The sequence below is a fragment of the Rhipicephalus microplus genome, chromosome X (genome assembly GCF_043290135.1).
Source record: "Rhipicephalus microplus isolate Deutch F79 chromosome X, USDA_Rmic, whole genome shotgun sequence".
Classification (NCBI taxonomy): Eukaryota; Metazoa; Arthropoda; class Arachnida; order Ixodida; family Ixodidae; genus Rhipicephalus; species Rhipicephalus microplus.
In genome coordinates, this window is record NC_134710.1 from 152,068,423 (window position 1) to 152,086,017 (window position 17,595).

The 17,595-nt window shown below is 36.9% G+C and overlaps 1 protein-coding gene across 1 annotated transcript in view; it reads right to left on the reverse strand.

The window, feature by feature from the left end:
• Positions 1–1,339: 1,339 nt before the first annotated feature.
• The window catches only part of LOC119177042 (uncharacterized), a 32,875-nt gene continuing 16,619 nt past the window's right edge, over positions 1,340–17,595 (reverse strand). The window contains exon 6 of the mRNA XM_037428401.2: positions 1,340–16,907. Coding sequence (XP_037284298.1) covers positions 16,754–16,907 — 154 coding nt within the window. The 3' untranslated portion in view covers positions 1,340–16,753. The remainder of the gene's footprint in view (positions 16,908–17,595) is intronic.

Genomic DNA, 17,595 nt, shown 5'->3' on the forward strand with positions numbered 1-17,595 from the left:
TTGAAACAAATAAATGTATGTTAATCCACATGTAACTCCTGTAACTGTGGTTTTACTGCATTGAAGAAATGTCTCGCCGCAAAATTATCTATTTAATTTATTAGTTTACATGTAGGTTTTTGTAAAGGTGGTTTCACTGCAATAAAGAAGTGCTAAGCCATGAAAACACTTATTCATGCAAAATTATTGCCGTGAAGTTCCACTCGCATCGATTCATCATTTTAACGCAATAGCGTTAAAGAGCTCGTTTCACAGACATTCCGGTGTCCGTGTTGGCATCGGCGTGGGCGTCGTTGGTTGTGCGAGAAAAATTATCGTCTTGTTCATGACCAAAAAGTAAAAAAAAATGCACATAAAATAAATAATAAAATTTTACGGGTCTGAGCGAAGATTGAACCCAGGCCGTATGCATGGCAAGCAGGTGTTCTAATACAGAGCCACAATATTTCTTGAAACTGCTTTGGAAAAAAAACACTGTATGAATGTCATGTAGTAGAAGGAGCCTTCTTAAAGCATTCTGCAGCACTTTGAGCATGGTCAGAAAATGTTGTCGATCGGTACTCGAGGCTCTTGAGAACATGTGAGCCGAATAATATAGTGCGGCACATACGTGGCCTGGAATTCAAATAAATTCTTAAAGTTATGCAGCTAAAGATTGCTTTCTCTTCTCTCCTAGCTCAGAAACCACTTGTCACAGCCATTGAATCAGCCATTAGCTGATTTGAGCATGGTGCGCTCGGTCATTACTGGAGCTGCCTTGGGAGGCCACGACTTGTCTACGACTTATTGCGTGCGCGATTGCACTGTAAAGCCGCATATTTGAAAAAAAAAAAAAAAGTGCTCAACGTCACGAGGTGTGCGTGATGTATTTTCTTTCTCCTTGTCATCCCTCCCTGTTTGCTTAGCTTCCAGCGCTTTTGTCGGGACGAAACAAAAAAGAGGACACAATTGCAGGGTGCGACAAATCTTTGTCACTGCTTGTACTGGACAGGTTCTAAAAATTTTTGCAGTGGTGAATTTGTAAGGCAGTAAGCTCCTTTGGTGAATCCATACCATGGCTACTTGAAAAAGTGTTGCAGGGCTCCTTACACTCATCATAACACGTACCAAAAGCATAGAACCATGCTAGGCTTCAAAAGATGTGAATTGAGCAATCAGTGGGTGTTTTAAAAAAGCAGTTCCTCATATAGATGTCCCTGCATTTTTTTTTTCTGCCTCATAAAGAATGATTTCAGCACAAGCAGCAAGCATACCTAGCCTTGTCTTACGGACAGCACTTTAAGGTACTAGTTTTAATGTCCTTTTTATGAATGCATAACGAATGAGTTACACAGTCAGAGAACAGGGTAAGCACCATTTATTAACAATATAGGCCATAGTTATACATATTGTAAAGTTGTACATTGGGATTGAGGTAAAAATCAGGTATACAAAGAGGAGCTGCACTAGGAAGAGAAAAACACAGGAGTACTTCTGTCGTAAAACAAAGGTGTACCATAAATGCCTTGGCGGGTTATTGACTTAAACTTCGGAATGTTTGCAGTACTTTCCCAAGTAACCACAAATAATCATGCGACACGCAATGCTCATTTTGTAATATCCATTAAACTTCTGAATTCCTGCCAAGATGACATGAAATTCTGGGTTAATGATGAAGCAGCAATTTGAAAGATGTCGAGTGGCAACATCCTGTTTGATTTAACTATCCATATCTATTCTCAAATTTCAAAACTAGTATTTGTGCACTTTAATGCATACCAAATGATACAGTTGCCAGGCATATTAATGCTATTCCACAGTTAATCTCTTTGTTCTCATGCATGTACACACAACTTCTGTCAAAGATTAATTCTCCCACAATGAGTAACAAGTGGGCTCCTAGTCGTCTGATTGGCCTCCTAAATAACTGTCTAACAGCATTTGAAAATGAAAACGAGTTTTGGAGTTCTGCAGAAATGGCAGTATGACAGGATCCCTGCATATCTCAAGACCAACTTTCTTATGCCTAGAGTGCTCCAGAGGTTGTAGTAACGGCTATATTTTTGACAAGAGCATTCAGCTTAAGCCCACTCACGTTTTTGCAGTATTATGCCCACCCTTATAACGTAGAAGTAAGTAGGGATTTTTATGCTTTGAGAAAACTAGCACATATATGTACCAATGTTTCCTTGGCGCCCCGCCGCGATGGTCTAGTGGCTAAGGTACCCGGCTGCTGACCCGCAGGTCGTGGGATCGAATCCCGGCTGCGACGGCTACATTTCCGATGGAGGCGGAAATGTAGGCCCATGTGCTCAGATTTGGGTGCACGCTAAAGAACCCCAGGTGGTCGACATTTCTGGAGCCCTCCACTACGGCGTCTCTTATAATCGTATGGTGGTTTTGGGATGTTAAACACCACATGTTAATCAATCAATGTTTCCTTGGCAAACAGTTTTTGTTTCAGGCTTTAAAAAAGATCCAAACAAAGTTCACCCTTTTCCTGAGCCTTTGTCAACTCTACAGTGCTCATGGAATAAAGTGCGACATCAAGTATAAGAAGTGTGGCGTGAAGTTGATCAAGTTAAACATGTAATGCTGCTTGAAATCTAGTCACTAAATATAATGTTGGCTCTCATTATCAGCTCATTTTTTTTCAGCCTATTTTATGTTCATTAGGGAAGGAGGCTTCTCCCAATGATTTCTAATTTTTACAATCTTGAAACTAATTCCGTTTTATTCCTGCAAGCTACAAAATTTTGTCTCTCCATCTAATATAACTCGCTGCCATCCTCCTAGACTGTGTTTCCCATCCCTTAGTAGCCATTCAGTTGCACTAACTGAATACTGGTTGTCTGCCCCACACACTAAGCCCATTTCTTTCATTTAATGTCAACTAGTACTAACTGAACACTGGTTGTCTGCCCCACACACTAAGTCCATTTCTTTCATTTAACGTCAACTAGTACATCCGATATGTCTGCCTATTCTCTGTCCCATTCTGCTGTCTTCATATCTCTTAATGTTGCATACAGACTGTGTCAACATTTATTTAGTTTTTCCGTTAACATTCAAGTTTCAGGCCCATATGTTATAGAACTGATAGTATGCAGTTATTGCATAGTTTTCACTTCAGAGGCAGTGGCAAATTGCCTGTCATTATTCGGGAATGCCTGCCTTATGTGCTCCAGCCAATTCTTATTCTTTGGTGAATTTGCTTATTATGAATATTGTTGTACAGATTCCAATGCTTGGTGGCCACTCACAAACCCTCTCTCTTTTGAAAGTGTATGAGTGAATATCATGTCAATGTGATATAAATCGAAGCCTAGGTGTAAATGAAAGTATGTGCATTACTTAACCTTAAAATGACTTGTTTCATTCCATGAGCATTGTCAATGTCACTACATGCATAGAATACATGCTTATGAAGGATGTAGTGAAGCTGCCACAACAGAAAGTGTGCTAAAACAATCACAGAAATGTCTAAGTATCGATGCTGTTGACTATCCAGCTGAATTACTATGTTAATACTCAGTGATGTATGTATAACCTCATGTATCCAGTCTTGACCTTAAATGTTTGTGCCTTATCGTACGTGCCATGAATACCAATGATTACTTGGGTATGAAAAGTCCAGATTCAATGTACAAGAAGTTCAAACTAAACATGAAAATTTCCTATCCATTAGAAGAAACAAAGGCTGGTGAAGCAAGGTATAAATACATTGCTATTCAATGCACTGCTGATAACACCATCTTTGTCAAACATGACTTACGGGTAGTAAGCTGCAATAAAAAATATTTTTGGCAGACACATTTGAGGGATTTATAAATATGCACGAGTAAAAAAAGCCTGTAAGCTATTATAATACTGTAAATGGAGAGATACCTGTAAGAATTTTTGCAGGAACTGCTAGATTTGGCTGTACCAGAGAACTCCACTCTCTATTATTGTTGAAACAGCTTATAAGTTACAGAATGACCATTTTCCTCTTGGTACATTTTGGAAGAGCTTAAACTTCTAGAAATGCTAATAGTAGATGCCGAACGGGACAAACCTTTTAGAGTTCTGCATAACGCGCTGCATCACAGTGGAAGTCTTTTTTCTACATAGTCCAATCTTGCGAAGATGCATTATATATGCAAAAATTTTATTCTATGAGGTACTACGTCCTCCAGTACTAAATTCAACAGGTACAGGGACCAGTTGAAGTCAACTGGTACAGGGACCAAATGCTTTCTGTGTTCTTATGAATGCATTATGCAAACAAAACATGTGTCAGTTTGAAGTAATCACTGTTACTTAATAGATCTTTCAAACTAAATGTTGTAGTATAAATAAGCTATTTATTAGAAAGCGGAATAAAGTAAAATTATCATAGCATTATTAACTAGCTACTGCTTATTAAGAAAATAAACAAGTTTAAGTGAAGTTTTTAGTAAAAATATATTAAGCCAACAAGTACAATAATTTGTCATGTCAGCTTGGCTACAGCTCTCATTCAACAGAGATGAAAACTACACAACCTCAAAAGCATGATGTTTCCCACATTATAAGTAAACCAACAGTGCTTGGTTAGCATATTCAGTATTGTTACAGCTGGTTTAACTAAATAAAAAACAGTAGAGGACAACATTGGGCATTTTAACATTACATCACTGCAAGTCCTAATATTTCCAACATAAAGAAGTTGCTTATAAAGCCAAAAACAATACGGGGTTTACAAAAAGAAAGTGATAAAATGAAAATTTACAATTATTAACTATATGTTTATTAAAGAAGTTTTTAAAAAGTTTTAAAAAGCTAAGTTCATCAATCATTACACATATTTGTATTTTGTTTTATCTGAAATCAGCCATAAAAACAAGCAAAATAAGTTTTTATAGCAGTATTCAAACACAAATACTACATATTTACACAATTATTTGTCATGTCAGATAGCCATTCTGGGAAATTGAAAAATAATAATTACTCTGAACAAATGCATCATTGAAATTCATAGTGACTTTCCCATGGAGAGCAACAAAATAGTGAGCAAGTTTGCAGAAATAGATGGTTTACAAAGGCAGGTGTATAAAATACAGAAAGGTTAGTGGTGTCCTTGTTGCTTCTTGTGTATTTGTTTTGCACAACCATTTGTTGAAGATCCCTCCACGCTTCATATCACAAAGCATTGAGATCACCATCCAGGATCTTTTTTGCTTCCAGTAGTTTCAAAAGCTTCATCCCTCTAGGAAATTTTCTGGACTTCTGATCTTCCTTCCAACTAAACCAGCAAAGCAATATTGCTTTCATGCTGAATATTCTGGCAATACTCTTTTTTCAGTTATTAAAACTTTGAGGTAACTGGACCTCAGCTCATCTCAAGTGACTGCCACTTTTTGACTTACAATGAGCTTGCATTTTCGTACTCATCATGATTATTTTTCCACTTTGTGAATAGATTGTGATGAATAGCAGCTGTCAAGTGTGTTTTATTTCACAACACAAATGGCAGTGGCTGTTCTATTAGTACTCTCATTTAGTAAATTTTGCCACGCTATGTGGCGGCAAGCAATTCTTGTAAGCAGAGATCCCCTGTTTGCAATTTAAAAAAAAGAAATGAGTCGCAATGATACCGTTGTGATTTTGAAAAATGAGCCCTTTACCAGTTATTGACATAATTTCATTTTTTAATGTTTTTTTTTCACATTACATGAAGGTTGTATATTTTGTCACTCTAGAAGAAATAGAGGCATGCCTCAGAGTGCCCTAAACAATTCGTAACAACTTCCCGTGAGCCAGTTGTGGCTTCCTTTCCCCGGGATTGTTCTGAGGTAGCATATGTATCATTGTGCATATACCTCGTATCATGAACCACGCAATGAATGGGAGCCTACTAGACTGCGAAGCAAGCTGGTGTGATTGTAAAACATTGCGATGCTCTTCCCTTATGTGACAAACTTTCGTGTTTTGACATCATGGCACGGTCACCTTCTGGATATTAAAACTGAAACCAGTTTGTAGAAAAGCTGTTTGTTTGTAAACTGTTTAGGGCGCTCTGAGGATTGCCAGCAATGTTTCTGGAGTTGAAAGGTTCAGAACGTTCACTCAGTGGAATAAGCTAAATGTAATGAGCCAGTACTCCTATGAAAACAAATTACTGAATACCAAATGATAACTTTCTCAAACCAAAAAACCATCAGCACTGGACATCAGAAGTGGTGTTCAACACAATTGCCAGTAAAATCTTTGACACAACTGTACTATCTGTTAATTGGTAACTTCAACCCACCTCTTCCAATCGCAGAATTGAGGCTTATTCAGTGCTAAATAAACATTCACCTAGCAGAAAGTACAAGACTAGCACCACTGTTAAGAAATTCTTCTAAAAACAGGTAACTCTGCTACCATATATTACACACTTTCTACATATATCAATATGTCATGCAAGCCTTTTGTAAGAGCTATGTTCCCAAGCTCTCAGAGAGAGAGAGAGAGAGAAAAACCAGGGGTGTGCAAATATCAAATTTCTACTTTGAAACAAATTCAAATAATAAAACCCAAGTGTGAATCAAAGTGAGTTTTTTCAAATGTGTATAGAACAACTACCGAATTTTGCAAAAAAAAAAAAAAAAATGTTTTATGCAACTAGACATGCAAAAGTTTCTGATGTACAGCAAATAATGTACAGGAAGTTTATTCATACAACACTATTTTCTCACAGTACCATAAAACATTAATTTAATGTGGTTACGAAGGATAGTATCTGCTTGTGTCGTACTCAAGTATTTCAATAATGGCTTTGAAGAGCAATATCTCTAAACAAGTGCTAGGCTCAGAAATGCTTTACTTCTGCAAGTTCTACATTTAAAGTTAAGTTCGTAAGAGTAAAATGCAAACTTTACATATCTCCCAAAAAATAAGTAGAAAATGAACATATGTTGGCTCCTATATGAGAAATAAAAAGTTTGTCTCCTATATATCTTGCTTGATGAAGCCCTAAACAACATCCTCAAGTCGTATCTTTTTTTATTAGCTCAGTGTTTTTTTTCTGTTATATTTTGGTAAGTCTATTCATTTTCAATATACATACATTATATATTACATGAATAACACATATGTGTAACACATATACATATAATACAGGGCACCCCAGCAGCCAGAGTTTAAAAATATGCTGATTCACTCTATGACAGCATGACCAAGTGCATGTTTCTGACTACTGCATGGACTACGTTAGACTACTTTCACTATTCTGCTGAATCGCTTAATTAGAGAAGATTAATTAACAAACTTGTAAAACAAAAAGCTGGAAAAACTGCAATTAGAAAACTATAGATTGGTTGGCAAAACATCTGATTAGGCAGTATCAAACTTTGTATCTGCTAAGTACTGGTATTTTCTGCTTACTGCAGATGCCCATGAAATAGAATATATGATGCAACATGCCTGCTTGTGCACCATAATTGCAATGCTACGCAATGTTTCGTATGCAAACGACCACAGCAATCGATAGGTTGGGCTGCCACTTAAGGTGATAGGGTGGCGACAATGGTAGCGGCTGTTTGATGATTCGCCTATTGTTTGCAGCAGCACAAGTGATAACTGCAACATCTGCTTATTGCTGTAAATAACCGCCACGAGGGTAGCAAATAACTTTTATGCAAAAATTAGGGAGTACTACATCAATGCAGTGCTTCCTAATGTGCAGATGTCATGTGATATTTTTTATATTTTGCTGGCTCCTGTGATAAGTAGAAAATCACTAATACTTATTGAATACTAAGTTATAAATTACATAATTAGATATTTTTCGAACTGATCTACAACTTTATAATTGGAATTTATAACCCACCTTCATTGCTCCAGAAGTTGGTTATTCAATCTTGCCTCATCAGGCAATTAAGAACACAAAATATAATGTTATTTATCATAACAACTTGCAATATGCATTCAGTCATGCCATCGAAAAATGCGTAGACATATTTTTAACTCTAGCTGAAGTTAGCAGAGTTAAAATACAGCCGATGCTGCTGGTGCTGCTTGAAGAACAATAGACACGACATGAGAACTCCACTAGTTCAGTAATTGATTGATTGATTTGTGGGGTTTAACGTCCCAAAACCACCATTTGATTATGAGAGACGCCGTAGTGGAGGACTCCGGAAATTTTGACCACCAGGGGTTCTTTAACGTGCACCCAAATCTGAGTACACGGGCCTACAACATTTCCGCCTCCATCGGAAATGTAGCCGCCGCAGCCGGGAATCGAACCCGCGACCTTCGGGTCAGCAGCCGAGTACCTTAGCCACTAGACCACCGCGGCGGGGCCACACATATCTTTTGTCCGGTGGCAATCCACCATTGTGTGACAGTTGTGGTGAAGAATTAACAGTCCTTCACATGTTAGTTCAGTGCAAACTTAGAAACTCTAAGAAAACAGCATTTTCTATTATCCTACCGTCAACATATACCTTTACACCCTGCAATGTTCGTTGGTAGGGAACCGCTTTTTAGTCATAAATCATTGTTAGCGTTTTTAAAAGACCTTAGCCACTAGACCACCGCGGCGGGGCTCCACTAGTTCAGTACTTTTGTTACCTCTATTAATTAATATAAGCTGAGATTCTTTGGTCATGAATACAGATGAACAACTCACTTTATATTTAAAAAAAAGAAAGGCAAACCTATATTTGGGTAAACACGTCCATTCCCGAGGTTGCAGGCAGTTGTATAATTTCAGATGCCCACCACTCCTGTTAACCTTCGCAAGTGAAAATTACTACTTTGTCCCAACTTTTTCATTTGATTAATTAGTCACTGCTGAAGCATCACCTATGGCCTAAAGCTGCAGCTCATTATATGCGGCTGTAAAGCCACACCAAGCTGAAAATTTTCATACATTCTGCAATTCATGGTAAACTTTCTTGCTTAGTTAATCTATTCAGGAACATGACACTTAAAAATATAGTTAAAATGTATGCTAGCTTCATAAATGATTAAATGCACTTGATACAGTGGACCACTAATCTTAGTATCTAAAAATATTTTTTTTCATGGCCCTAGTCCAATTCAATTTTGGGGTCAGCTCTTTCTTATTTGCCTCCATTTATATGCGATAAAATACTCTTATAAAAAGATTAAATATAGAAGTACTGGTAGAAACTTTATTAAAAAAAAAACAGTCTCTTCTAGTGTTATACAGAAGCATAGCCTGGATTTAGATGCTTTCAACAGGATAACAAGTGCAATATTGAAACTCAAGGCATAGACTTTCTTTTGGCACTGGGTTATGGTACTGTTCAGACTGTTAATTACGAAACTTCCATAGCTTCTATTAAACTAAGGTACTCTAAAGTTTTATATGGTGCTTTTATAATATGCTTGAGGCTCATCTATTATGCTCAAGCTAAAAAAATATGAAGAAAACAAGTATTTTATTGGTACAGAGTTTTTAGGAATAAGGAAGCAATGGCATTGACTGTGGCAACTTGAGCATGTTTTTTTCAATAGAAATGTAGAATATATGACAAATGTGAGGGTAGGACATTTTAAATTTTTTACATGGGTAAACAGGTTATAATGTTCTTCTTAAAAGTGCAGTGACTCATGATTTAATGCACACATTATTGTAACACATACAGCAAAGCCCCTGCAAACTGTATTTTGCAGGTACAGGCATAACTAAAATTTATAATTTCAGGAAACAGATATAGCAAAAAATTAAATGCATGAGTTATTACGTGTGGTATAAACAAACAAAATTTGCCTGCTTAGAGGAATTTTTGACAATCAACGGTTCTCACAAAGTATTTTTGTTATTCGTTAGCAATATAAAAGCAAGATAGTCAGAAAGCAGTGCTTTTTGAGCTGTGTACAACCCGGTATAGTTGTCTCCTGAGGATGAACAACTCGGAACAGTATGCTTTGAGAGAGTACGATCTATATGTAGTAGCAGATTGAAAAGAGAGAGAGGAAGGGAAGAGAGAATTTCTCTGGGCAACCAGGAGCACTATTAAGTGTCCTTGGAAGGCTTTACACCAGCACAAGAAGTGCTGCTGTGACTGGTGCACCTTTGGAGGCACAGATTTTAAACACTGAAATGTTATCCTATTCTCACAGGGAAACTCCCAATTACTTGCAACAGCCATGTTTGTGAAAAGAATACATACTTAAGCATCTGCACACCAGCAGCTTTTCGTTACTTTTGTGAGACCACAGCTAGAATTGGAGCACAATCACTCCTGATGAGGCTTATGAACAAGTTGCAGAGTGCGAGAAATTGTACATATGCATACATACGAATGCTGGTAACAATTCAATACTTTTGTCCATATATTATGTGTGGTCATAGTTGACAGTTAGCTATTATCTATATCTGAACACTTAAAGGGCCCCTGAAATACTTTCTCAGGAAAAGACGAAAAATGCTGCCAATTGGTAGTCTGGGCTCCCGAGGACACGTGAGCCAGACGTTATGGTGCAGCATGTGGCCTTGAATTGACAATTAATTCCAAGTTGGCAAGAAATTACCCTGTATTCACTCAACGAATGATGCCATATACCCAAACCACTGCACCATATACCCAAGTCTATAGCCATTGGCTGATTACAACATTGTGACGTACGTAGTTACCGTGGCAGCCATAAGATGTCCCCATGTTCCCATTAGTGCTCGCAATGACATCGAAGGTAAGCTGCACACTCAAAGAAAAAAATATGAAAAGAAAGAGCTCAACTCATAATGCACTCTGATGAAGCGACACAGCTTCTTGCACCCTTGTCATCTCCCTCTCTGTGTAGCTTTCAGCACGTTCGCTGGTACAAAAGGAGAGAAGATGCTTAAAGTGTGCAAAAAATCCATGTAGCTCCACTAGTACTTAACGGATACTAAAAATTTTTGTGGCAGTCGATTCATGAGGCAATAAGCTCTTTAAATGAAGACATTCAATGGTTACTTGAAAAAGTGTTGCAGGGCCCCTTTAAATGACTGTAACATAGCATCATGCCTCAATAAAGCAACACACTCATCTAACAAAAATTGCACCAAATCATAAAGATAGCATAAAATGTACTTGAATACAAACAAACATGCTAACTGGTTTCTCATAGTAAACAATACACACCATCTATCTTATTGGTATTTTTTGTAATTCACACACTTTTGAAAAATCATCACTGCAAAAAAAAAAAAACAATTTTCACTTTTCAGACGGATCATTCAATAGATGGACGTGCCTTGCACAGCAAATCACCATGTGCAGTAAGAGGACAAACACAACTGTTCTAATTACGATAATGATCAATGCATTTGGCACATAATGTAATGCGACTGAAGCCAGTAAGATATCAGAGCATAACCATTTAGCAGGAATCTAGAGGAAAACATCAGTTCAGATATATCCAGCCCAAAGTATAATTGCCATGCTATGTGGTTTTGTCTCTCACTGCATAACAAGCAAATAATTTGAACATGAAGATGCTTTCGTACATTATTCCTAATGATTGATTCAACTGTGCTAATAGTTTCGTGGCTCACAGGAAACAAACAATCTTTAAGCTATGGCTAGCTCACGTCCCGCCAGTACACTATGTGTGCTTATGTAAATAAACATAAATTGATCAGTATAATTCGTTGATTAGCTCACTGCACACTGCGACTTGTAGATGTCTGCAAACATTCATTTGGAGAGGTCACTACTTAAAGTTGCTGAACGTTCGTTTCCTTCCAAAAGGAAAACAACAGTTCTTGCAGTTTATAGGGTAGATGTATGCGAACATTCATTTGGAGTAGTAACTATTTGAAGTTGCTGAATGTTTGTTTCCTTTGGAAAAGACAACAACAGTTCATGAAGTTTATAGGCAGACAGACTGTTACAAGTGGAAACTCATCTGAATAATTCTCATCAAGAGAGCTTCATCTGTTGGGAAAGCAATACTGTTCCTGAAAAAATACATGGAGATGACTAATGTGTAATGGTTACCATTCATTATGCAAGAATGTCTCATGTCCCTCCTTAGCCAGCCTATGGATATGCTATCACTATACAAAACAATTTAATGACTGGTCAATCTCTACAAAATGCTGTAGCATTACTATTAGCTCCTCAAATGAGCACTACATTCCGTGTTATATTTACTGTCATTATCATAGTACCTCAGTAGTAATCATACCTTTCTTTTTTTCTCATTTATATACTTATCAGTTGTCTGAATTAAGATCCTGTCGTTACAAGTTTTATTTATATAAAGAATGTAAACAAGCCATTTGTTTCCAAACAAACTCTGCAGAACTTGCTAACTTTTTTCTTTGTTTTTTGAAATAAATTAGGAACATTCAGTATTTCATTCCATTAGATACCTTACCTATTCAAACAACCCAAATGATTCATAGCAGTACAACTAATGTCTGCCCCTTTAAGTAATTCACCTGCATAAATTATTTCATTCCATTAGAAACCTTACCTATTCAAACAACCCAAGTGATTCGTAGCAGTACAACTAATGTCTGCCCCTTTAAGTAATTCACCTGCGTAAATTTGCTAAACTGTGGTGCTGCTAAAGATGATCTTTAAGACGTGTAAAAGGAAGGACTGGTGGTATTTCTTACTTTTGGCACTATGTCATAAACCGTGGGTATAAACAGCTACTATACTGCGTTCTTTAACCTCTACGATTCAGCTCTAATGTGATCTATATATTAGTTACTGAGATGATAATTTCTATGCTAAAATTACTATTCTATAAGACCTCTATAAGTCATATTTATATATGTACATACAGTGCTTTAAACACATGAACAAATCATTACAATTAAAATCTTCTATGCCAGAATTTGCACAGTTGTGCTGCCATCCTGCAACAACCTCTAGTTTCATCATCAAAAGTTCTTTTTAATTGGGAGTGGGGGCTCTATCAAGCTGCATGCTCTAATCTACATTACTTCTATGTGAACGAGTGTGCCTACGTACCTTGTTGTAGTAGCTACATTAAACAACATGCACGTTATGCACAAATTGAATTGTTGTAATATTATCTTCACTGCAACTAGCACAACCATTTTCTACACATTCGTAGAACAGCTTTATTTATTGTTGTTTTTCGAAGCTGCTGATAGCTGCAGTGCTTGTCAGTTATGTGGGACAGGGAATATGGTGTATGTGCTACCAACTGATGAATATTTACAAAGTATTGCATTTCTTTGATGAAAGATAAAACTTTGCTGCATGTTACAGCTCCAATGTGAGCTAACAGTCGCAGCACAAGACCGAACCTTTTGAAAGCAAGAGCAAAGTATATTCAAAAATAAGAGGTCATGAGAGCATGAATTTAATGTGTACTTCTTATAATATTTTTCTATCAAAACATAAATAGTTCTACAAACATAACAAACCAGCAAACACTAATTCCTCCGAACGTGCCTTACTACATCGCTAAAGCAGCCTGAGATTGTCAGCTTCAACCACCATCTAACCTTTACACACAACTATGATCAGAACTGTTACTACAGGAGTGATAAATTTAACACTGCAGTTTTGATTACCTTTTTTTCTGTAAAACATAAGTAGTCTTAACAGTACAACAAACCAGAAAACAATATAGTTTTTTCCTTATGTGTCTTCCTGCATTGCCCTAGCTGCCTGAGATAGTGTCAGCTTCAATTATCTCCAGACATTTGCTCATAACTATGTGCACAACTGCTACAATGAAAGAGAAATCCCCTGAATAGCAGTATAAAGCAAAGTGGCCAATGACGGAATTCTATTAGTTTGGATAACTAAATATAAGGTGTGCAGTGTCTTTTCTAACTGCAATGAGATTTCAATTATAGGAACAGTTACAACAGTATAGTTATACTACAGCCTATTAGTGGCTACTGTATAATTACTAACTTCATACATTTGTTAATATCCACTTAGCCCATTCAGCATGTCACTTTCATTATTAGACTACAACTACTACAACTGCACTTCATCTTTATAGAGTAATTCTAAAACTGAGCTGTATACTATGTAGCTTCTGTACACTGGGAAGTTAAACCCACAGTCACATAAATTGTAACAGCATTGGAAAGAAGCTGCAGAGGTAACAGAAGAGCCTGTAACAGATGAGAAAATTTAAAGTGGTAAATGTTTTTAGCCATCCATGTTTTCCACCCTGAAATATTATGAAATAATGAAATACAGGTGAACTATTCAAATTGTGGTGCCCTCAACATACAGTTGCTGTAGAGGTGACATTATAGGGTTAGTGAACCAAATCTCACAAACACGTAAGCTGCTTTCTAGAGCCCTAGCATCATATAATAAAATGAAAGGCTCATTGACAATGATGTTGGAAACATCCAGAATGTGCACATCAATTTATTAGTTGTCTATTCCTTATACTCTTACCATTTCATCATTGCTTCTTTGTAGTATTCCTTCTGCTATTTTCTTGACTATTTCATCACTTCAGTTATGGTTCATCAGGTTTAATGTAGCTCATGCAAGACCTGCATTACTGGGTCAATTATGTTAAGCAATACTACATCTTCTTGCACTTTATTATTTAAGATAACTATTTCCTCTTCCTCCTTCACTAAAGCCTTCCAGTGCTGTTTTTCATATTCAACATATTCAATGAAGTCTTTGTGTGAAATGGCATAAAATTATCCATCACAATTAATTATGCAGCAGTTATTTAACAGAAGGGATGAACATGGATATTATTTGGGATCATTAAAAAAGCTTTTTTGCAGTACACTATGTGCACTTAAATTTGTGTGGGCGTGGCTCACACTGACATTTTTATGCTATAAATGATAAACTGGAAGATAAAATTACATAAAATCCCAAGTTAACTTGTCACATTTTGAAATATTCCGTATCTCATTTTACCTGCACTTTCCGTATCATCACTGAGCAAGGAAGCCAAGCATTTCTGCAGACTAAGGCAAAAAATGTTGAACTGTGTAATCAAAAGTATGGTCTAAATGTACATAAAATGGGGTGGCTACCCCAAGCTGCAATGTATCTTAATTTAGAGCAGCTGCAAACGATTCAATTTTGAATTATTGCTAGCCTACAATAATCTGACAGTTGTCCTGACATTGAATCCTGCTTAAGTGTACAAACTAGGAAATATCCAATTTAATAACCACTATGTTTTCTTCTCCATGTCACATAATTACAAGAGTGTGCCACTCGAAGCTATTAGTTCGTCAGTGTTACTTTCAAATGTTCCAGCATCTGCACAGCTAAGAAGTGATTATTGGTTGTGATGTACACAACAGACAACAGCCATTAACCTGGCATAATTTTTCTTTAAAAAAATGATCATGTTTAAAAAGACCATGTTTACATGTTTGAAAAAAGTACCCAATGCTTCCCATTTTTTAAATTCAGACTAGAGATGTTGTAAAGCTAAGAATTCATACCATACCGGAATGAACTATTGCTATTTATGCAGACTCTCTTACATAGAAAGGAAACTGAGCTAGCTGTAAAAAGTGTGGAAATACTGATAAGCCAAAACAAACAGAAGCTGTGTAAAGCAAGTACAGCCTTATTTCTGTGCAGTCCATGGTCAAAAAATGCCCAATTAAGTTCTCAATTGCAGAAATTGATCTATTTCAAGAAACATCAGCCTTCAGGTATGCATCAACTATGGATAGCAGAGAAGAGATGGGCAAGCCACTGACCATGCGGTAAAGAAACTCCAAGTTTCAGTTATGCCACACCACAAGTGAGACTTCCAGGGATTTGAAGAGGCAGTAACAAAGAGGCCCAGCAGCTATGACTGAACGTGCTTAGAGTGCTAACGCCATGCTCTGCCGCACATTGCAAGAATACACAACTTTCCCATGTGCATGGATAAGCTAACACACACACAGCCTCAGAAGATAAATGTTGAACTTAGTAAACTCTTGGAAGCTGCAATGAATTGTTAATGATTAAGACTATAAATAATTTAAAGAAACACAAATTAAAAGTTGACTGTGTACTTTAGCTGAAAACCAGCAAATCTATTTTGAGCAAAATGAGCAGCCAACTGTGTACTTATTGTTGACATAACACAACAAGCAGAAAATACATGATGAAAAGTTTGTTCAAGAGACAGAAGAAAACACCATTATGAGAAGGACCAGCACACTGAATTAACAAAAAAAATAAAGAAGACGAGACAGGATGAAGCGCTGACTTCCAACAAATGTTCTAGCCCTGAATCTTTACTGACACACCCACTTGTACACCCCAGCAAGAAGAAAGTGCACCCTTTGTGGCACATAAGACATATCACAAACAGAACATGCATGCTGGAGCTACAAGTCTCATGAAGACTTTCATTATCATTGCCTCTGAGTACACACATTTAGCTCGGCATTTGAACATTAAATGCGGTATATACAAATGTACAGTAGAACATTAAAACTCTGGAAACCAGCTTTTAGGTAGATTTTCAAATAAAACATAAACATAAATATGTACATATATTCCTATCTTTCTACTGTGGACCTCTAGGCATAAATAACTTCAGTAGAAATAAGAAGACAAACATACACTGAGACACCAACTGGCAAGTTTACATGCACAGCATTTTATCCTTTAGTAGGTGTCTTTGTCCACACTGTAAACTTCATTACCTCAGTATGCATAAATAATTGGCCAGAAACTGCCACTCTGCTAAGTTGTCTCTGAGTGGATATTATTGCAGTGAAATTTGTATAACTGCTTCTATTTATCCCAGGGCAAGCATATTACCACAGTTTTTGTTTCCCTGTAGAAAGAATGTATTGGCAATGCAACTTATATTATATAGATGTTGCAATGGCCTTTGAATTTGTATATATGGGGAACTCAAAGCAAATTAGACACTTGAAACACGACGGCACCTCCCTGTAGAGGCCTGGAGGCATTGGCACCAAGGGGCTGGTGGTTCGCTTGTAGCGCTGGTACTCCTCCATGCTGGATAAAACAACAGTGTCACATATTGTTATAGTCATGAATGTTTTCAAAACATGAAATTATGCTTTAAAACAGTGAAAAGTCAAATGTTCAAAGACAAAATATAATTTAAAACTATAGTAGTCCACCACACACTGTGACATTGTCTTATAAAACTGAGAATAAGTCATTATTTGAAACATTGTCCAAAGGTATATGAAATATCCTAGACATGTATACTATTGAAATTAACTTCAATTGCATACACAAACTTCTCATTTTGGTCTCAAAAATGATTATGTGTGCCTCTCTCAATACATCAATACACAGCTATTTTGGTAGCAAACTTCTTTAGTATTTTTATTGACAGCTTTTTTGTGCATGTTGTACACTTTGTTCCTGAATCTGCAAAATGGCCCTAATGTTTGGCACACAGTACAACTGTGGAAACATGCTCTGTTTCATAAAAGTAAAGGACACGGCCCATGGTGAGTGAGTGCGAGCAAAAATTGCTCGCACTTAAGGCCTTTCTCAGCCCAGAACAAGATACTAACACAGCATTTTCTTCCATGATGCTGGCTATAGCTGTTCGTGCTATCCATGCCCAATGTTCTTGCCATACAATTTAAAAAAGTGAGTTGAATAATGTGCATATAGGTTGACAGAGAATGTAGGAGTGCATAAAAAAAAACTGTGAAAAATAAACACA